The 23,469-nt window shown below is 42.5% G+C and overlaps 1 protein-coding gene across 1 annotated transcript in view; it reads left to right on the top strand.

Annotated features, from left to right (window-relative positions):
• FGD6 (FYVE, RhoGEF and PH domain containing 6) overlaps positions 1–23,469 on the top strand; it is a 103,466-nt gene that overhangs the window by 44,320 nt on the left and 35,677 nt on the right. Inside the window, exons 4-7 of the mRNA XM_080935524.1 lie at positions 7,472–7,539; positions 7,629–7,659; positions 18,291–18,442; positions 21,132–21,288. Of these exons, the coding sequence (XP_080791650.1) occupies positions 7,472–7,539; positions 7,629–7,659; positions 18,291–18,442; positions 21,132–21,288 (408 nt within the window). The remainder of the gene's footprint in view (positions 1–7,471; positions 7,540–7,628; positions 7,660–18,290; positions 18,443–21,131; positions 21,289–23,469) is intronic.

Here is a 23,469-nt window from a genome sequence, read left to right as displayed (position 1 = left end):
CAAGAAAGACTTGGACACAAGTCACAACAGCAGAGTTCACAGTGCATCTTCCCCACCTTCAGTCCTCTAAGAACTGGACAGCCCTTCTCTTTGTTCTATAGTTTTGTGTGGCTCCCATACACACGCTAATAAATGGGCCTGCTTTTTCCCTGGTGGGTGTGCCTGTTCAGTTGATTTGGGCTGACTCAACAGGGGACCTGTAAAGGAAGTGGGAACTTCCTTAGACTTACTGCGCCTACCACACGTGTGGATGGCAGAAACGTGAATTCCTCTTTCTTGTCCCCCATGCCACCTTTTGAGTCAAGAAGCCTGTTCATTTATCCTTCTCAAAACTTCCTCAGCATGTAATTGCCCATTTCCTTGATGTGTGTGACTTCTGTCACTTGACAAAATACCCAAGATAAACTTGGAAGAGGTCTCCTTGGGCTCATGGTTTCAGGGATTTGTAATTCCGAGTGAGCTCTGCCCCTCCGTCTCATTCTATACACCTTCTCTTAGTTTTGGAACTTCCTGCCCCAAAGAACTGTTGCTTGAGTGTGCTGATTCCACAGTCTGCTTTAGTGTGGTCCCTTCAGATGCTCAGCAGGTTCAAGATGTGATACTATGTGCTTTTAGTTCCTTTGTTCACTACATGAAGATTGGGGCTAATTCTATTTTGTTTTTTGTAGTTATACAAAACACACACACACACACACACACACACACACACACACACACACACACACACACACATCTCATATTTTCCCTTTCTTTTCTGGCCAGTTTTTTCAATTCCTTCTTCAAGTTCTCACACTCCATCCCAGATGTGTGATTTAAAGTTCTGAAGTAGTTAGTTACCCAGGAATACGAACTGTAAGATGTACTTCTGCCTCTCATGATCAGTGATGTGGATGGGCCGCGTGGAGCTATTCCTCACACTAAGTTTGCTCTCACATGTCGGCAAGGTCAAATAGTAGCTTCATATTTTAGAAGGATGGCATAAAGAGACTACTGACTCCTTCTGCATGGAAACAAGCTCAAGATAATAGGGACAAATGATGTGAGATGACTCAGTGGGAGGAGGTGCTTGCCACCAAGCTGCCACACTTCGTGACCTGAAGTTAATCCATAGGATCAGGTAGAAGAGGAGAACCAGCTCCTGCAAGCTCTGACCTACACACACACACACACACACACACACACACACACACACACACACACCACAGAGAGAGAGAGAGGAAATTAATTTAAAACATTTAAAATATATATATATATTTATATATATAATTTTGTCTCTATCATATTAGGAGACTATAGGAACCCCAACCAAAACATTTAAGGACCACCATACCCACTTACAGTGTATACCAATTCCAGTATCTCCACTTAGGTTTGTATTTCAAGACAGTAAGAGTCTCACTAGGTAGTCCAGGATGGCTTACTGTCTAAAATCCTCCTGTCCTGGCTTCCTGAGTTCTGTCAGGACTTGATTCTTTGTATTTTGTTCCTTTGGAGACAGGATGTCATTGTGTAGCCTGGCTGGCTTCCATTTCCTGATCTTCCTACTTTACAGGTTTGAGTCTGTATGCCTGACTGGATTAATGGTTTTCATTGTAGCGATTCTGTGGGTGTGAGGTTATATCTCATTGGAGTTTTAACATAACCATGTCAAAACATTTTGTATACTTGTTGGTCTTCTTATGTTTGCTCTGTGCTGTTGAAATGTCTGCTCATGTCAGCTCCCATTTTTAACCGAGGTGTTTGAGTTATCAAAGTTGTTTTTTATATTTATTTTCATTTTATGTGTATGAGTGTTTTGCATACATGTATTTCTGCATACCACATGCATGTCTAGTGCCTACAGAGGTCCTAAGAGCTTATCATATCTCTTGGCAATGGAGTTATAGATGATTGTGAACCACAATGTAGGTGCAGGAAATAGAACTTACATCTTCTGCAAGAGCAACAAGTGCTCTTTAAGGGATGCGCCCTACAGTTATTAGAGGGGTACATGCGTGCGCATTCTGCAGGCTAGTCCTTTCTGAGGATTATGTACGGCTAGGTTTCCTAGCCTGTATTTTGTCACTCACTACAGTAAAAGCATGCTGTCTGCCTAGGGGTGGTGTATTGGAGGGCCCAGCTCTATACATTCTGTATGATTCAGGCTCTGGTCGAGCAAGTCTCTGTGCAGAAGGTAGGGCCCCAGTGCCAGGACAGTACTAAGAGGAAGAAAGGAGATAAAGGCAAATGCCAAAGTAATTATCCCTTAAGAGAAGGGGGTTATTTTCTATGTGTGCTTCGACTGTCAAGGCAGTGTGGACACTGGGTATCCTGGAGCTAGTGTTACAGATGGTTGTGGGCTGCCCTGTGGGTGCCCTGGTTCTCTGAAGAACAGCAAGTATGTCTTTTTTTCCCCCTTCAGACTGGGTTTTTCTGTGTAACCATGTTGGCCTGAAACTCTATGTAGACCAGGCTAACCTCAAACTCACAGAGATCTGTCTATCTCTGCCTCCTACCTGACTGCTGGGATTAAAGATGTTTGCCACTATACCTGCCCAGCTAGTGCATTTTTCTGCTGAGCCGTCTCTCCAGCCCACACCTTCTTGACTTTTGGGTTTGTATATGTGGGGTGGAGGTTGGGGGCCTGAACACAGTGCCAGGGATCAAGTGCAGGGTCTCAAAACTTTCTGGGCCTCAACTAACTACACTCCTAGCCCTTTAGTGAGTTTCTAATTTTAAACATATATACCTACTTCAGCAGCATTAACCTTATACTTACAGATAGTACGGAGAGTCGAATAATGCTATTAGAATATCAGTTATCCAAAGGTGTATGTGTGTAAGCACGTATGCAGTCCCAGTCACTAGTTCATGACTGATATCTGGTCTGCACAACCACTTCTATTTCAAACAATGTAGTAGAAGGTGAGTGGTCGGAGTCAAGTGAACAAAACTTGTGCAACCTGTAAATGGAATTACAAATTCTAGCTAGCCTGTGCAGAAGACCCACAATCCAGGGATTTTATTTACAAGCCATAAGCCAGGGCTGCAGATTATGAGCTATTCCAGCTTACATCTCGGCCATCTGTCTCTTGTTACTTGCTGTTCCCCTGGCCGTGGCTCATGGTCTATCTTCTTTCCAGGCCACTTCCTCCTCTCCACATCTCAGTTCTCTTCCCCTTTTCCTCTCTTCCTATCACCCCCAGCCAGGTAACTGAAAACCTGCCTACCTCTATCCACTGCCCAATCACAGGCTTTAGCCTTTTATTTACCAGTTAACACAGGGAGCAAGGTTTGCATCACAGAAGCTGGTGTAAGGGAGAATTCACTTCTATTGGGGCAACCAGGTATTAGAATACAGTATTTAACATTTGAATCATAACAGCACCAGACCAACCTCAACAGCAACACATTAGTCTTAATCCTTCAAGAACCTACTTTTGAAAAGTAAATATTAATGGGGACAGAAGTCAATTCATATAATTGTCCCTTATAGAATTTGAGAGCTGAGGAAAAGAAGGCAAAACCACACTAGGTTAATTGGACTGCATTTGTATGTACCATGGATAAGTTGTCTCTTAGTTTGGTTTCTGTTGCCTGGTAAATAGCATAAGAAAAGCAGCATGGGAAAGGAACAGGTTTAGTTGGCTCACAGGATGCAGTCTATCACAGAGAAGCCAAAGCTCTGATATTCAAGGTAGAACCCACCAGGACACAGGAACTGAAGCAGCAGCCACAAGGTGATGCTACTTCCTGGCTTGCTTCCATGCTCACATACAGCTCAGGATTGCCTGTGTAAGGACAGCACCGCCCACAGTGGGCCGAGCTCTCCCACATGGATTAGCAATCAAGAAAATGCTCCACAGACATTAATTATCACAGGCTTGGAGGCAGCGTCTTAATTGTGGTTTCCCTCTTCCCAAGTGTTTTGACTACCAAAATTAACCATCACATTTGCCATTTGAAGATTCTTTTCATGAATAGTCTGGTTGTAGCCTCTCTGAATATTCTTGGCAGAGCAGTCTCTATCAGTAAAAGGGTTAGGGTTTCTTGGTATTGCATGCAAACTCTGGTGTAGTGAAACATGGAAGAAACAAGCACAAGGAAACTTGGAGATTAGTGGCTGCTGTCACTCCTGCCTATAATCCAGCTCTCAGGAAGTCAAGGTGCGCGGATCAGGAGTCTAAGGCCAGCCTCTGCCGTACAACGACGTGAGTCCTGCCTGAGCTGCACGAGTCTGTAATTTAAAAATAGTGGGTAGTTCCGGGGAACGAGGAAGAGAAGTTTAGTGTTACAGAATGTTTTAATTTCTTAAATATTTGTAGGAGAGTAATTAATTATGTTGGGTACACGTTTAGCAGCAACTGTTGGGAAGATAAGGTTACTACCAGAAGTTGAAAAATGATGCCGTATTTAATACATCAATTTTTAATTTCATCCGTGTGTGTGTGTGTGTGTGTGTGTGTGTGTGTGTGTGTGTGTGTCTGCTGTGTTTGAACTTACTCATCCATACGACTATAACTACTATTTATGATCTAATGGCCTCAAAAGCAATCTTAGATTAATCTAAAAATAAAGATCTCCCCCATATTTCTAACTTACATGAGCAGACATGACTACAATTAAAACCAAAATAATAATAATAATAATAATAATAATAATAATAATAATAATAATAATAATAATAATAATTCCAGGAGCCAGAGAGGTGGCTCAGTGGTTAAGAGTGCTTACTTCTGCAGAGGACACCAGTTTAATTTTAAGCACCCACATGGCAGCTTACAAGACTGATTCCAGGGATCCCATTCTCTGGCCTCCAGTGGTTCCTGTGTGTGCTCTGTGCAGACATGCTGACACACACTAGCACACGTGAGGAAGTAGATGAATAAAAACATGTCCAGATTTGGGGTGCTGGGTAAGTAAACTCCCGTCAGAGGTCTTACCTAGTGTGTGAAATATCTCTGAAATCAGTCCTTAGCGCTGCAGCAAACAACAGAATTCAGAATCTAAACATACTGAAGAACCTTTGAGGTGAGATGTGACTGTGCCTACAATCCCCAAACTCAGGAGACCAGTTCGGGTAAAAGCAAGACCCTATCTCAAAAACCAAACCAAACAAACTGAGATGACACTTGTAAGGATTATTTCCCAGTTCACACACTTGGACATCACCTACGCTTAGCTAAGTGAGGACAAGGACTTTACAGTATGTACAAAACACAAGCAGTCATGGGTTTTAAATGTCCCTAAGATGTTTTCTCCCAGACGGTTGACTCATTTTTAAACCACATTCATTTTATATCTTTGTTTTGACACGGAAATTCTGGAACCTCGTGAAAACCAATTCAAAAGCTAAGAAAGAGGGCTTGGGTTTAGATCGCTGGTAGACTACTTGGCTAGCGTGCTAAAGAGCTTTTTTTTTTTTTTTTTTTTTTTTTTTTTTTTTTTTTTTGATTCCCAGCACCTCCAAAAAATTAAAAAAATACAATGAAGAACTAAGAATACTTTGAAGTGTCAAGTGCTAAGTGGATCTGCTAGGATGGTACACCATTTCCTGGTAGAGAAGGCTTCTTCTGAGAGCCACCCGCCCCACCTCCATGGCATTCTGTTAATGAATGGCTAGGGGATTGCCATGGTGACTTTTTATGCATTCCCTTGCCCAGTAGTTCTTGAAACAGCGCAGACTAAGTGTCTGGTGCTGCCTGTGCTGGGAAGAATGCAAACGAGGATGAAAATCAATCTTCACAAAATGAGGGCTGATGTTTTTCTATAGCAGCTTCAGAACTTCCTTTTAGTGTGTGTGTGTGTGTGTGTGTGTGTGTGTGTGTGTGTGTGTGTGTGCGCACACATACACATGTACTCTGCTGTGGGCTTAAGGGCCTGTATGCTGAGCAAACTTGTACCGAGAAGTTCCATTCCCCAGCCTGGTTCTAGTTGTAATAACTCCTTGAGTAAATATCTTAATTGTTTGTTCCTTATTTATTCTTTTTCTCCCCTCTTCACTAAGGGATTGCATTTTCAGATCTTTCAGAGACTAGGAAGGGAAAAGTCCCATCTGTCTGTCCCCTGCAAAGAGCAACAAACTTATAAATGTCATAAGCACTTTCTAAATCATCTTTTTTTCTCAGACAGATACAGTTTTTGTCCTCACTGGGATATTTAATGTTCACACTAAGAAATAGTTAAAAGATGTCCTTGAGATGATGTTGGATATATAATGTCCTGATTACATTATGCTTTTAGAATTAGAGAGATTTAACTTACACAACCCATTAACAGTTCTTCATAGCACATCTGCCTGCATCATCTAAAGTGCATTTATTTATTTACTTACTTATTTTAGTTGGACTTGCAGTGTCGTCAAAGTTGGCCCAGAACCCACCATCTTCCTGCCTCAAGTCTCCTGAGTACTGGAATTACTTGTATATACACAACCTCACTGGGCTTTTTGTGATACTCATAAGTGTTTTCTTTGTAGTATATTAACATTTCCATTTTGAACCTTTGATGCTGTTCATTTGATTGATTTGTTGGTTGGTTGGTTGGTTGACTGGGTCTCACTATGTAGCTCAGGCTGGCCTGAATCTCATAGAGATCTAGATATGTCTACAAGTGCTAAGATTAAGGGCATGTGTCCCCCAATCCCATTCCTGATTTCTCTCAGCTACTTCTCTATCATCATTTTACTAATCCCGCAGGTTTGCCATTGAGGCATTATGTGGTGCAGTAGACCATGCTAGTAGACCAGACAGAACTAGTAAGTTTGTAGCAAGTTCAGAACCCCGATAAATCTCATAATTGAGAACAGCAGGAGTTCAAACTAGCTCCAGACCAGGTTCCTGGCCTGGAGCAAATCACCATGACACCCCACTAAGAGGATAATGATAACCAGTCAGAGAGCATAAAAAACCTAGTTCTCCATGGTAATGAGGTATCTAGATAGGCCCTAAGTATTTAGCCAATGAGTGTCTCTTCCTGGGCATCCCTTCCTTCAAAAGGTATTTAATCCCTGATTAATCCTGAGTAAGACATATGCATCATCCACCATGAATAAAACAGTTTGGACAAGCAAGAACTGTCTTCTTTATCAAGGACTGCCTCCGGGCGAGGCCTGAGTCTCTTGTAGAAAGCCTTTCTTCCAGCCCCTCTGTACATTTGGCACCAGTTCTCAATCCCAGAGGTGTCTGGGTGCTCAGGAGTTAGAGGACCACAGCCTCTGGCCCAGCCTGTGCTGTTTTCACCCAGGGAAATACGGGCTGGGACCCTACCTGAGTTCCACGAACCCTTGAACAATGTGTGGCAGCACTACATTTCACCTCCTCTGAGTGGCACATCAGTGGTGCTGATACCCCAGTGGCGGGGCAGAAATGAGGAATGACAGTGCTGTGTGATGTGAATTGTGTACTAAGGGCTAAAGTGTATGTCTAACAAGCTCATAGCTGATCCCATAATTTATGAATTCATGCTTTCTCAATGCACTCTTTAACTTCAGGATGAAGATGCTGGGATGAAAAGCAAAGTTCATCATATTGCCAAGGAGATCATGAGCTCGGAGAAAGTGTAGGTATCAAGTTACCAGTTCAGAAGACTGCTCTTCTCCAGTTGACTTATTTAAAAAACAATGCTTTTTTTGTTTGTTTGTTTTACAGGTTTGTCGATGTGTTAAAACTTTTGCACATTGTAAGTATCTATTAATATTTTTCTCAAACCTAAGATTATTCCTGGTCCTGCTATTTTCTTACCCTAAAGGTTCTTAGCATAGCTGACAAGCGAACGATACATTAATGCTCTCTAGTGCTTGGCTATATTTTAAATTTGTAAAAAAAATACTTATAAATTAAATATGTATATATAGATTTTGTATATATATATGTATATATAAAACAGACATTTTCCAAAATGTTTCTTCATAATGATGAGCCGTGTCGGCTGTCGCTATTACTCCTGCTTCTTCCTCCCTCAAACTAACTACATCCTCGTAGTCATTCGCTATTGCTTCTGCTTCTTACCCACCCCACCCCCAAACTACATCCTCAGCACTCATGTTGATGGTGCATCTTTTAGAGCATTCTTCTTTAATCCTAGCAGCTTCCGGAAACGGACACTTGAGGCAGACACTTTCATAGCTAACCTGTTAGGAGACAACTGTGTGTATCTGACCACGTATCATTTTTCCTCCTGAGCCTTTTTGTCCTTGCAAGTTTTTACAAGATTTCTTGCGTGCTGGCAGTCAAAGTGCTTTTAGTGTTACGTTGTTTTGATATTTTGGCAAAACATCCCAAATATCACACACGTGTGTGCTACTATATGTGCTCAAGTCCACTTGAAAATTTCCCTTGAAAATTAGATCGCCTATCTGTCTGTCTGTCTGTCTCTGTGTCTCTCTTCCCCCTCTAGTCGTCTGCTCTCACTCTCTTGCCCTCTGTCGCCATCTCTGTTTTTATCCCTTTTCTCTATTAAAGCGGTCTCACTTTATCCCATCTTTGACTCAAAGGTGTAGTGATCCTCATACCTCAACCTCCATAGTCCCAGTTACCATTCTGAGCCACCAGACTAGACAGCAGTCTGGTAGAATAGTCTAGTCTCATTCTGTTGTGATAAAACACTAGGACCAAAAGCAATGTGGGGAAGAACGGATTTCTATGCCTCACACTTCCAGTTTAAAATCTATGTTGAGGGAAGTCAGAGCAAGAACTGCAGGCAGGACCATGGAGGAGCATAGTTTACTTGTTTCATTGTTTAGCTCATTCTCAGCTAGCTTTCTTATAAGCCCACACCCACATGCATAGGGATTGTGCTGCCCATAGTGGGCTGTGCCATCTCAGTCAATCAGTCAAGACAGTCTCTCATGGACATTGTCACGGGCAACTGGTCTGGCAGTTCCTTAGCTGGGGTTTCTTCTTCACAGGTGATTCTAAATTTTCTCAAGTTGAAAACAAAAACTAACCAGCACATAGACTCTCAATACATTTAGAAGCTAGAACCAAGGCTACCTGGACATAAAGGTGTTGCTGTAGTTGATTAATCCACTCTACCTCCCCAGCAGTGGTTGTGTGACATCCTTACTAGCTGCTCCAATGCTCTGGATTCTCACATACATGCAGCCTTCTGTTTTAAGATGCCTTAAACAGTGTGATGTCTGGGCCACTCTAAACATTCACATTGCTAATGCCTCCCCTCCAGTACTCCTGAGTTATTAGTTACTATGATCTGTATTCCATCTTTGCTACCCTAGACCCAGTTTGGGGTGGGGGCGGGGCCACTCTTCTGCTCTTACATGGCTGGTATTCTATCTCTGCTGCTTTTAAGCCTGTATCCTATTCCTTCCCAGCAACGGTGATTGCCCTTCTTCCCTCGGTTCCATCTCTGTCTCCCTGCCCAGCCATTGGCCACTGGCAACTTTATTTATTAATCAAAGCTAACTGGGGACAGGGACCCTCAGTGTCTTACACTCAGATGTGTGGGTTCCCATGTAATTTTGGGAGCTGAATTAACACAAGCAGCATTAGAACCAATCCACAACATCCCATCCTTTTTGTCCATTAAAAAGGCCTTTTCTCTCAGATATACAATAAACATAGTTATCACAGTTATATAAGCTATAAGATATGATATACTTTAATAATGTCCAGTTCTATCAATTTTGGCAATTTAGATATATTACTCTTACAACTATTCTAACTTAAAGAGTCTACAATCCTATATCTATCTGCATCTTTTATTTCTAACATGCATTATCATCTGAAAACCATCCTTTCAAATTTAGATCATCTTCCTTAATGCTAAACAACTTAAGTTTGAATATGAGATTATAACTAGTCTTCAACCCCATCAGAGATTCAAGAACAAATTAAATGTTACTTAAATATGTAGGAAGCACCAAAACATAGCTTCCAAAACATAACCAATTTGCAGGACAGTCCCTTATTCCTCAAAAAGTCAGAGCATCTGTCTTCAGTCTTCTGGCTCAGAACCATGTGACAGACCTTAAGTAAACCAGGATCTATCAAGGACTAGCTTACACTGCTTTGGCAGAGCTCGGCTGTTGACTCTCCCTCCATCTTGTGTCCTTCCTCAACAGTATTTTTTGTCTGGAGATGAATTAGGGCAATTCTTGCCCAATGGCTGGCTACCTTGCCACAATTAGAACAACTCCATATAGAAGTTTTGATGATGCTCAGTATGATGCTTCCTTGAACTGTGAATGGGTTACTGTCAGGAGCAGACATGTCTCCTAGTCAAAATTTCTATTAATAATGAAAGATATCTTAATACAAAATAGAATGTGTTATTTCTTTTTCTAAGTGCAATATAAAATGAACACATTTCCCAGGTTTTCATGTTTCTACACCCTTGTCTTGTGAGGTATGTGGACTTTTAAATGATCATTTGCTTTGTCTTCTCTCTAGCTCCTGTTAACTTGGCTACCAACTTCTTTTTTGAGCAGTTCTGTTCATATTAAGACTTCTGGGGCTGGAGAGATGGCTCAGTGGTTAAGAGCACTGACTTCCAGAGGTCCTGAGTTCTAATTCCAACAAACACATGGTGGCTCACAAGCATCTGTAATGAGATCTGATACCTTCTTCCAGTGTGTTTGAAGACAGCTACAGAGTACTTATATATAGTAAATAATAAATAAACCTTAAAAGAAAGAATACAATGTTTAAAAAAGACTTCGGGATGAAATTTACTATTATGGCACACTCATCTTGCTTCTGTCTCCCCTTCTCTTGCTTTGCCATCTCCTCTTTATGGCTCTATTTCAGATCTTTTCGACTTCCAAGGACTCGTGGGTACCAAATAGTTTTAAATAAATAGCCTTCTAATGAGCATTCTTTATGTACCCTTATATAATTATATTATACAAAACTTTTTTTAGTCTCACAACTGTAAAAATAGTTTTTTTCCCTTCGTTTATTTTAAATAAAGAAAGTAACCTGTTTAAAAATACTACTAAATGTCAAAGCCAGACTTTGAAGTCTGGTCTCCATGAGTTCTTGGTGCAGAAATGTAAAATGTCTGCTCGAAATCCTTCATTTGCTCTTTATAGCATATCTGTAGGATGTAGTGTCCTTGGCAGATTTGTTGCTTACAGAATTCTTTTCAGCTGCCTAGGAAACCAGAGAAACTCTTGTTTTCCATCTTCTTAAGATGAGAATGAAGCTGGATTTTTACTTAGATATCTTTATGAACATTATTATTAATGTTATTAAAAAGGGTTGAGAACATGGCGTTTACACTTGGTTTCTATGCAGTTTTGCATTGAATGCACTGATGATCACACACAACCTGATCTGTGCATACAGAACAGGAAAGATCATTTCACCTGCAAAAAGACTTTCATTTTAAACACAAAGTCAGCAGAGCACACTGACAGACCCCTCCAGTCCCTGTACTGGGGGAGGGTGAGGCACAAAGATCACAGGTTTAAGGCCATCCTGGATTATATAACAAGACTCTGCCTGCACAAACAAGACCAAACCAAAACTGAGCTATTGCGATGGGGACTTTTCCTTTTACTTCCCAGGCTTTCTCTCATTGTTGCTTATCTATAACCGGTCTCTGAGCACTGCAACTGCTTTGCTTTGCTTTGCTTTGGTTTTCTGTAAGAGATTTTTCCTGTGTCCATGTGGGCTTTGAATTCATTGGCTCCTGTTAGTGGTTAAACAATGGCTAAAGGTCAAGCCCTTCTCGTGGGACAGCTGGTAATTAAGTCACACACTCCTCTCTGGTGCTGGTGATAGACAGCTCAACTTTATAGACGAAGCCATCTGTTCTCTGCTGCAGGGCCTCTGGTGTTCAGACTTGGTCCTGTCCGGGTCTTCCCCAACTGATCAGAGTAGGCAGAACGAGCATGCTGGTATTGTAAAGAGTTGGAGTTCTTCTGGATCTTATTTATAGACTATTGGGAGGAAATGTTAAGATCAATATTGTAATACGCCTTATTATTTAGAGGCCCCTTTTAGTCTTTAAAATTTCCAACACGAACAAGCATTTAGTGACTGCAATCACAGGTGATTTGACTTTGCATACAGAACCTGTGGTTGGCTTTTATTAGAACTGGTGGTGTGTCTAGTTGAGGTCAGTAACATCTGCAGTGTACCTAACATTTTCCACCTCCTCTCTTCCTCCTTTGTTTTAATTATACAGTCTCTTTGTCTCTCCACCCGACTCTCCTTTCCAGTGCTGGTTTTCAAACCCAAGGGCCTCACAGTCTAGGCTGGTGCTCTTCCACCAGGCTTGTTACCAGCTTCCCTGGGTCTTTTTGTTCACCTGCATCTGCACTGGTATAGTTAAGGGAGCTTCGGTGAATTTAGATGCTTCTGCTCAAAATAGTTTTGAGGCTCTCAGAATGTGGCTCTTAGAATATGGCTCTTAAAGATTGTCACACTTTCCCAAATTATCCTGGCCCTTAGGATTAAAAAAACAAATAACCTGTTATAATTAATCATCTTTTTTATTATAAAAACAAAAAAGCTGGGCCTTCCTTCCAGTGGTACCACTTTGGCAGTGACTGAGGTTCCCAAGTAGCTGGGAAGTTTATCTGTGTAGTGGAATTAGTTGCATCTGGTCCCAGGGTCAGAGTGCATTGCTTTGGGGCAGTGGAGCTAAAGAAGCGAAGGAATACAACCGAAGTTGCCCTGGTGTATGCAGTTGTGGAGGCTGTTAATTTACTTGTTGGAACTTTGGCATTCATTGTTTTAGCCTAGAGGGTGGAAGGTACACAAAAAGCCACCAAGAAAACCAGTAATAGCCCCAGGTGATATTTAAGTGACATTTAAATTTTTGGGGTGTGTGTGTGTTGAGGCAGGGTCTACTATAATGTAGCTCTGGCTATCATGGAACTCAGTAGTAGCCCAGGATAGTCTCACACTCAGAAATCCACCTGCCTCTACCTCCTAAGTGCTGGGATCAGTAGTATTCCCTTTGTAAAATATACATAGTAAGGCAGACTTTATTCAGTAGCAGCGCTGATTTGGCCGTGGTGAAGGAATTGGACTTAACTCCAAACACAGAATTCATAGCTAATGGGAAAGTGAGTTTCAGTGGGTAGAAAGTTCCCGAAGGAGTATGTGGGAGACAGGGTGATCTGCTACTGCTTGAGATGGCGGAAGGTAAGGTGCAGGGCCAGTTACTAGAGGGGGTGGGCTCTCAGTAAAGCTAGGTTGTATATAGAAGTGCTTCGGCTGAGCACTTTGGTAAAGCAGAGAATCCTTGTCAAATGCCTTAGAACATATAACTGTGGCTCTTATAGGTCCAAACTCTTCAAGTTCCTATAGTCTTTATTAAATGTTGTCCTTTTTTTAGACCGGGTCTTCCTATATAGGTCAGTGTAGCCCCAAACATAGTAATCCTCCTGCCTTGGCTACTCCCTACCCCCAAGTGCTGGGTTTACGAAGGAGCATATGCCACCATTCCTCTTTTTCTTTGCCTCTCTAAGTATAAAATAAACTTTCTATTTTGTTTTGAGCTACTACCATAACTTTTAAAACTATACCTTTGGTCTCCAATTCATCTAAAGCTGCCCCAAACACTAAGCACTCTTAGAAAACCAAGCCTTGCCAGACTGTGATAAGAGCCTCCTGCGTGGTGGCCATGCCATTGGTCAGCCCCCTTTGGATTTGGCTGGTCTGTTAAATGCCTGTCAAATAAACAAGTGTCTGTTCTGGCGGTGGTGGAAGACATGGAATGCAGAGTCTGGCCGAAGCAGTGCAAGACTGGTTCTTCAGTTACTTAGCAGCTAACATCCACTGTCACTGTCATGATGAGGAAATGCCTTCCAGTTGGAAAACAAAAGTTATTCTGCTGCCAAGGGACCAGCATGGTCATCAGTTAGTTCTGCAGGAAGACAGGAGCGTGCTTGTTGCTTTGCTGAGCAGGGCCTCCTGCATCTGAACTGTGCTAATCACTACACTAGCAGAAAAGTGTATCGCTGCTGAGCTTTGAACACATTTATCATCTGCGTGATTCATAAATGCGTTCTATAGCGCTCCTTGATTGTAGACAGTCTAACGACTTCCAGAAGAGTTGAGTAGCAGCGGTTTTTCTCCTAGCAAACGCCAGGGCTGATTGAGGCAAGCCGCAAGGGGTGGAATGTGGCTGCTGTCAGCTTGCTTTCTGGAGATGCTTGTGTGGTTTTCTAAACTGGAGCTTTTGCAGACTAAATTCTTGTTTGATATTTTACTAATTAGTTATCCAGGTTATTGCTGTAGTTGCTATGTAGATATGGTGTTCCTTTAGATTAATATGACTAATGGGGCAATAAATAGGAATTCAGATTCTGCTTCTAGAAAGAGGTTTTAGTAGTTGTTAAGAATGTGAGGTGGCTGGGAATGTATCTCTGTCGTAGACTTTCTTGCCTAGCATTCAGGAAGCCCTGGGTTTAATCCTTAGCACCTAATAAACTGGGCCTGGTGCTGCAGGCCTGTTGCTCCAGTGCTTCGGAGGTAGAGAAGATGAGCAGTTCAAGGCTATCCTTGGCTACTTAACAGTTTTGAGGTCATATTGGCACATCTATAATCGCAGTCATCCAGAGGTTGAGGCAGGAGGATTGTGACTTCCTGAGGCCATCCTGGTCCCAACAAGACTGGTCTCAAAACATAAGAAAACATCAAGGGGAGATGGGAGTAGATAGAGCTCAGCAGTGAAACCTTGTCTGCGATCAGAGGTCTGGGAACTTAATGCCCCACTCTGTAAAGAAACTTGAATGGACTTTGGGTAGGAAACCTTTTTGTCCTTTCAGAGTATGTTTGAGGATTTTTTAATTTGGGGTTTGTTTTGTTCATTTCCTTATCTTCATTTTTATTTTTTAATTTGTCCTGGAGGAGTAAGAGATACTCTTAATTAATTTGCCTTTGAGGGGAAAACGTTGAAAGGGATCAACAGAAGAAATCCCTTTCCTACAGAAAGCCTAGTGAGTTTCCTCAGGGTTCTTCTTGAGGATTTGAAATCTGACTATTAGGAGAAGGAATGGTCCTTTGTTTTGGAATCTTGAGGGTTTGGGGAAGGTTCCAATATTGTTTAACTTAGCTCTTGAGGCCCACCCTCAGAGGACAATGGAGCCTCTGCAACATTTATCTCCTCCCCACCCTTTCCTCCTCCTGCTCTGCCGTGATGGGTGTGGTGCTGGTGACTTATATTAAAACATGGCACTAGTAACCTTAGAAAGAACAGAAAAAATATATGGGGTCTCCCCGTCCCACCCACCCGGGAAAAAATAAACTTTTTGAAAGACCCTTAGGGGTCTACTAGACGTGTAGACTGGTTTGAGAGGCAGCCCACATAGCTGTCCAGAAATATACTGCACTAATGCAGATGAGGGCCCTATAAGGGAGCCCTGAGGGAAGAGTGTGTGGAAAGGCTAGGTGTAGACCTCGACTTCACACACCCACTGCTTTATGAGCATAAAATTCTGCTGAGTCAAGAGGCCTTGTGGTAGTGATGTGACTCTCTAGTACAGGCTGTGGGCTACCATGCCTGCTATGGGAGCACACCTGCCCTGTCCAGCAAGGATATCTGTCCAGGGTGGCACACAGACATGCTGAGTTCCCACTGGACCCTGTGTTGGCCTGGGAGATTGGGGAACCCCAAGGGTGTTTGCTCCACTATCATGTTCTGCAGGTTTGTGAGATTCAGATTGGAGGTCTGGGCCTTTGGGGTGGGCATTGGTTCTCACTTTGGGGCAGTATTGGAGGGTGCTACTTGGTTTCTAAGAGAGGATGATTCTGGATAAGTCAAACTCAGGAATGCTGGTAGGACTGAGCAGGATTAATTCAGTCACTCGTTCTTTGTGGATGCTACCCTAGGTGGCTATGTGTCACTCATGGGCTTATGCAGCCAACCACATCTTTGCCCATCAGGTGCTGCTGGAGTGGGTATGGGACCAGGTGGCTGGTTTTTAAAGTATAGATGGTGAGCTCACTGGGAGCTTGGTTCAAGGGAGAGGAGCATTTACGTAGAGTCCGTGTTGTATTGACTCTCTTGCAAATGTATTGCAGAAAGTTTGTGCAACCGTCAATTAAGCATTATTGCTAGTGCAATACTGGTTATGTAACAGTTGCTCCTATTTCACAAGTGAAGAAACCAAGGCTAGGCTAGGTCAAGGAAGCACAGTCCGTCGAGAGCAGTGGCCGAGATCTGGAATCCTGATTGCCAAGTGCCTCCTTCTGCAAGGCTCAGCTAGAGGCTCCAGGTTGGGAAATGACTACTGACAGAGATGAGGGGCTCTTAAATCCAGAGTGGGGTTAGGTAAGACCTTCTTAGAACTTCCTAAAAATTTTAACTGAATAGTTTTGACAACATCAGGCATAAATACTGCATTTACATAATTTCTGCCCTTCCCTCCCAACCCCTTTTACCCCTTTCAACTCCTCCTTGCCCACACCTTCCAATTCACTCTTTAATCACACCCACAAACACATAAAATTTACTGGGTCTACTTAGTATTGCTCATATGTAGATATGCTTGGGGCTGACCACTTGAATAACTTATTGGGGCCATTCCCTAGAAAAACATGGTTCCTCCCCTTTCGGCAGCCATTGATTGCCTGTAGCTCTTCATGTAGGTGTGGGGCCTTGTGAGAGTTCCCCATTCATGTTGGCACGTCAGCTGGTGTCCTTATACAGTGCTTGTTTAGGCAGTAGGTTGTGATTTCGTGAATAGAGATGCCCCATCACATCTAGAAGATGCTGTCTCAGAGCAGCTACCCTGGTTTTCTGGTGCTTACGATCTTTTCTCCATACTCTTCCCCAGTGTTTCTTGAGCCTTGAGGGTAGGGTTGTGTTGTAGGTGAACCAGTTTGGGCCAGGCACCCCATAATCATTTATCTTATACATTCGACTAGTTGTGGATCTCTGTGATAGTCCCTATGTATTACAAAGGGGAGCTTCTTTGATGAGGTGTAAGAGCTACATATATCTGTGGGCACAGAGATCAATATTTAGGATAAAGTTTAAAAATACATTGGTTTATGTATCAGTCAGAGTACTCTAGAGTAACAGAATTTATAGAATGTGTTTCTCTCTATTATATATACATATATATATACACACACACATATATATATACAGAGAGAGAGGGGGGGGGGAGAAAGAGAGAGAGAGAGAGAGAAAGAGAGAGAGAGAGAGAGAGAAGAGAGAGAGAGAGAGAGAGAGAGAGAGAGAGAGAGAGAGAGAGAGAGAGAGAGAGAGGATTTATTAGCATGACTTGCAAACTTACAAAATGAGCTACAAACTGCATAGTCCAGCTTATCCAACAATAGCTGGCTATGAACGGAAAGCCTAGGAATCCAGAAGTTGCTCAGTCCCTGAGGCTGGATGTCTCAGCTGGTCTCATTAGGTTTCTAATGCCAGTGAAGGAATGAACTTGATAACAAGGAGAGAGCAGGCAGGCAATGAGCAAAAGCTTTCTTCTTTTCCTGGTCTAGGCTTCCTGGAGAAGGTGAGGCCCAGATTAAAGGTGTGTTTTTCCACCTCAAGATCCAGATTCGAAGTGGATCCGTATACTTTAAATTAAACAAAAGTTCCTTAACGTTGTGCCCTCCACTTTTGGATATTAGTTAATTCCATATGCAGTCAAGTTGACGACTAAAAATAGCCATCACGGTTTAGAAAAATGGCAGTAGTAGGTTCTTCTCTAGGCTGTTTACACACCACCAGTTGTGTATTCCTCATACTGAGCAGGCCTTGGGTCCAAGTAGACAGTTGTTGGTTACCCCCAAGATAAAGTTGCCACTATTGCCCTTTGGAGCTATCTTATCTTACCTGTTATTGTTGCAGTTCGAAAGCTTTCCATCTGGGTTAGACTATTGACTGTTTTACTCCCATGACAGTTAGCATAACACTTTCAGGCAGTGTGAGAGTCTCTGGGGAGGAGGCTTCCCGGGCAATTCCAGCTTGATTCCTCCAAGTGCAGTGTCCAGAGTATGTGGTGTCTTCGTAGTAGGGTCTTAGCTTGAAGTTAAGAACTCAAGGCAACTAAGAGTAGTGTCAAGAGCTTGTCTTATTTTGGGAATCTCTTAGACTCCCCTGGTGAACACCTTCTCATGCCTAGCACTGGTGTTTTATTAGTTTATTCCCCGTGGCAGAGCATTATCATCCTATGTGACAAAATAGAGTCGTATTTATATGATAGCACTAGAGTGACTTTAATTCCTAGAGATGCAAAAGGGTTTTTAGAAACCTCTTCATATAATTGAAAGATAGATGGTTTTGTAATCATTGACCATCATAGGGCAGAGGATGACTAGGCAGAAGGCTTTTGACCAAGTTACGCGTATGAATAGTGATTTTTGCCCTCCTGACTATAATAGGATTTCCGGGATGCTGTAGCCCATGCGTCCAGGCAACTTGGGAAGCCCGTGATTGAGGACCGGATCCTTAACCAGATCTTGTACTACCTGCCTCAGCTGTATGAGCTCAACCGGGATCTCCTGAAGGAACTGGAGGAAAGGATGCTGAGCTGGTAAAATGTGGACCACTTTAGGCTTCCTCAGAACATACAGTTTTAAATGAAACCACAGAGACCCAGCCAGGGAAGGGAGAGTGGTGTCCCTCACACAGTGTTGTTTCAGTTTGTTGAAATTTTTGGCAGTTACCTGCAGATTGACTATTTCAGATGGCCATACCTTTGCACACTAGACTTACATACATGCCATTTAAAAACTTCTTCAGTGATGCTGGCTCAGACCTAAGCAGAGCCAATTTAGCTAATTTTTTTCCTCTTTTGTTTTTCTGTTAATTTCTTGAGAGAGGGTTTCACTCCTGATACATTTCAGGCTATATAAAGTTGTAGTAAAAATGAACTATCATTACCAAAACAATTAATGTGCATAGTTTATCTTTTCTTCTTTATATAATTTTATATTAATATTATCCTGAATTGGCTTTAAAAACCTAACCATAGGCACATATATATGTAGTTTAGAGAGCCTTTGCTTATACTAAAGGCTTCTTCAAGTTTTGGATCTTTAGATGGTCTGTATTAGAAATGTTAAACATTCCTAAGAACCAGACTAAATTAATGAAAGAGATAACTCACTGTTAATAGTGCAAGTCAATAAGGTGTTTTCTCTCAAAGTGCCCTCTCCACGGAACCCTGTGGAGCAGACTCACAAGCCCACATGTTTAGGAAGCTGAGGCTAGAGGACCAAGAGTCCATTAGCTGTATGGGCAACTCAGTGAGCCTCTGTCTGAACAGAAAATGTGAAAGGTTGGCAAGATGGCTCAGCGGGTAAAGGTGCTTGCCACCAAATGTGATGGCCTGAGTTTGATCCTCAGAACCGGTGTGGTAGAAGGACAGAACTGGTTCCCAAAAATTATTCCCTGACCACACATTCATGCCCCACTCAAAATACATAAACAAACAAACAAACAAACAAACAAACCCACAAATGTTTTCTAAAATTAAAAAGTTCTAGGAGTTTAGCTTAATGTTTTCCTATCATACAAGAGGCCTTGGGCTCAAATATATGTCTGTATTATAGCATTTAGAGCATCACATACTCTATATGTAGATTGAAGTATGCTTGTTTTCCTTAGTAAGACTGATTTCAGGGCTCCCACAGTTAGAGAAATTACAGTATTTTCAATTCTGGACCAGACAGGGAGGGGCCAGTCTTTATAAAATAGAAGTTTGAAACTCCGGGTTAGGACCATTGCTTGTTGACACTGAGCCACTGTGCAGTATCCCTGCCAGGGAAACTTGGAAGCAGAGCCCACCTTGTTGACCCGGAAAGCTGTGGCCCTGTGCACCTTCCCATGGTGACACCTCTGCTGTGCTGTAGGACAGACATATTTAGCCAGGAGTGACTCTTCACCTTGGTCTCCGGGCCACAGATCATGTTCTGCTCCATAAGAAAGGGCACGGTCCAAGGCTACTGCGGCCTCTTAACCTATCCACTGCCTACTGGCAACTCAGTTTTGTTGGGTAGAGCCATGAGGAACAAGGTTCTTACAGCTGTGGGCAAGGGAACCATGTCCTGGCGACCACCACCTCATGTAATTTTTAAAATAAGTTATTATACTGAATTTTTAAGTGTCTCCTCTTGTAGCTGCCCTAGCTTGGGATCCACTATGAAGTGTAGGCTGATCTTGAACTCAGGGTGATCCTCCTGTCTCACTCTTCTGAGTACCAGAATTACAGAAGTGAGCCACCATGTGTAAAAGCTATTTCATTTCCCAAATTTTGACTATCTGTCGTTCTGGTTGGTTATCTACATATGACAAGTGTATTTTATAGAACACATGATATACAAAGGTCTTTGATTCTGGAACAGATATTCTAGTGGGGATGAGTACAAGGTAAATAGACAAGAAAAATCAGGATAAAAATCTGATTAGCAGAGGTTCTTAATGAAGATTAGATGGTTAAAGAAGGTTCTTTAAGGAAGTAGGACATAGACTAGAACTAGTAGGTAGCAGGGTGCTTGCCTCACACGTGTAAGGTGTTCAGATCCCCCTCCCCGAAAAGCAGAACGTGTAAACTGGCATGGGAAGGTGGGCATGGGGCTCCGAGGGCTCCATATTTTCCAGGCTCATGCAACCATTAGTAAAAGGCCACAACATGGGAGTGGGCTATGGTGTGTTTAAGGAACATGAAGAAATTCTGCAGAACAGGAAAAAGGAAAGAAAGTCATGGCCTGGGTCAGACAGGCAGGAAAGCATAGTAGCCCTGTGTGTGTGGAATCTATTTTTGTTCTAAGTGCACTAGACACTCTTTAGAGCTGGGTGTTGTAGCACTGAGCTGTAATCATAGAAGGAGAGAGGCTGAGACAGGCGATCATGAGGTCAAGGCTAGTCTGGCTAGCAAGGCTTAATGAGACCATCTCAATACACACACACACACACACACACACACACACACACACACACTGAAAGGAGCCATCATTGGAAGTCACACAATGGGATGTACAGTTTTTAGGCTCTTAGTGCAGAACAAAATAGAGAGGACAAGAATGGAAAAGGGGAGACCAGTCAAAGCTGGCAGAGTCTGGACAAGATGTGTTCATGGCAGGGCCAATGATGAAGAGCAGGCATCTTGGATATGTTTTGAAGAAGAGGTGAAGAAAAATAGAAGGAAGAGCTGGTGCCTTAGCTGTGTCTCAGACACATTAATGACTGCTTTCATGTTTTTGTGTATCCTCTCTCCATAGGGCTGAACAACAAAGGATTGCTGATATCTTTGTAAAGAAGGGGCCATATTTAAAAATGTATTCTACATACATCAAAGAATTTGATAAGAACATAGCCTTGCTGGATGAGCAGTGCAAGAAAAACCCGGGATTCGCTGCAGTTGTCAGGGAGTTCGAGGTATTTGCTATCACAGGATGTTCAACTTCTTCTCTTACTTTTTTTCAATGCCTGTCTTTTATGGTCATTGAAAACAAAACTTTCTAGTAAAATGCATTAAAACATAATCTCCTTCACCAAGTGATGGTGGTCCACGGCTTTTACTCCCAGCACTTGGGAGGCAGGGACAAGCAGATCTCTGAGTTAGAGGCTAGCCTGCTCTACAGGATAGAGAAACCCAGTCTCAAAAACCCAGTGAATAAATAAATAAATAATAGTAGTCTCTTTTAAATCTTAGAAGGGATTAATTGATCATGTAAACCACTGAAAAGTCAATATAGGCCAAGACACATTGAAGATACATGGGAAGCTGAGGCAGAAAGATAAGGGATCCGTAAGGCCATTCTAGGTACATACTGAGTTCCTGTCAGCATGGACAGCGTGAATCCCTGTCTCAAACACAGGAAGAGAACTAACCAGGTCACTTGGAGTATGAAGCCCCTTGATGCCACGTCTGCGACCCCACATGTGGAGGAAAGGACTGACTCCTGAAAGTGTCCCCTGACCTCAGCATGCATGCTGGGACACATGTGCACACACACTACATAAACTAAGGAATAAACGAATAATCTCATGTTCTGTAGGCCTGTGGTAAAATGCACATACCACCAACTTATGATCTTAATTCTGTGATATGAAATACGTGGACAATATTGTGCAACTGTCTTTCTGAAACATCGCCAAATTGAGATTCCACAGCCATTAAACATTAACTTCTCCTTCTCTTCCACCCTGGCTGGCCACCCCTGTTCTGCCTTCTGCCTGGATGGATTTGAAGATGATGGGATCATTTCCTTTTTCAACCTAACATTCTCTTCTGTTTGTCTGACAGCTTCACATACAGTAATGGAAAGGAACACAGTTTTTTCTTAGATAAGTAAATAAATAAATTTTAGCATCAAAGTTTAAAACTTTGCCTTTATTTTATGTGTCAGCTAAAGTTTTGTGTCTTGACTGAAAGTCTGGAGGTGCAAACTTGTTGAGATAAAATGATACCGTACACTGTAACCCAGACTTGCCTCAAGGTGGTTTTGGAGCCACGACTGTCCTTGATCCCTGGCCCTCCCTCTACCTCCTGAGCACTGGCATCACATACTTTAAAAAAAACAATTAGTTTAATTCTACTCTTATAATTTTGGGCTACTATATTTTAGTGTTTATTTCTTTGGCTAAGATGGTCAGTAATTTTAGCCACACAAAATAAATGAAAAGTTTAAAAAATGCTATAGTATTGCTGATTTTTACTTTGTGCATCTTTGTGCAAGAAGCATCTAATTATACTTTGAAAAGAATTTGCAGTCTTTCCTGCTCTTCCTCTCCTCTACTATCGTGGCCATCCATAAAAGGAGGCATCACTGCCGGTGTCATGGCGCATCCTGTAATCGCAGCTCCCAGCGAGTGGAGAAAGGATGGAGTTGAGGGCCAGCCTGAGCTGCACAGAGGGGTCTGTCTCATAGAGATGTACATGCTCACTAGGTTCCACCACGCAGTAACTGCTTGGACTGAGTGAAGCTCAGTTGACTGAGATAACCATTCTGTGTATTAAGGAGAACGATTTTAAGGAGAATCACATGGCTTTTTGGCCGAGTCAGAACGTCCCAAGCCCGCGATATGCCTCGGGGGCAGCACATGTGCTTGGCATTTGCAGTGCCCTGGGTTCTGTTCCCACCCTGTGGGAAATACTACAGTCAGATGTATTCATTTTGACTCGGCTGTCTTTTATAGGACTGCTCGTCCAACAAGATCTTTACATTCTTCATTCTTCTAAGAGAAGGGGCACTTAGCTAGGCTGCTCTGAGCTTTAGCTTCTGCAGCTTTCCCAGTGCCCCGTTGTTATGATGTGCAAGTATATTAACCACAGGGTTCTGACTATCGTTTGAATCTAACCCCCAATAGTTCTAGATCTGCTTCCTTATTTTAGAGGTCATGCACTCCCTTCTTGGTTCCTTGGTTAGGTCTGACCTGACAGATGTCCCCTGAGAGGAAGCTGGGACACCCCCAGTAGGGGATGCAACTGTGGGCACCACACTTTGAGAGGGTTGTGAACCAGTACCCATTAGGAGCAGCAGCTTCAGAAGCCAACTGGAGAGGTGGGTTTGATGGCTTCAGTCAGTTTCCCTTGCTGCACTGTGTCTTACAAAA

Source organism: Micromys minutus (assembly GCF_963924665.1).
Source record: "Micromys minutus genome assembly, chromosome: 22".
NCBI classification, from domain to species: domain Eukaryota; kingdom Metazoa; phylum Chordata; class Mammalia; order Rodentia; family Muridae; genus Micromys; species Micromys minutus.
Note: the sequence above shows the minus strand (reverse complement) of the source record. Positions and strands in the feature narration are given on the sequence as shown.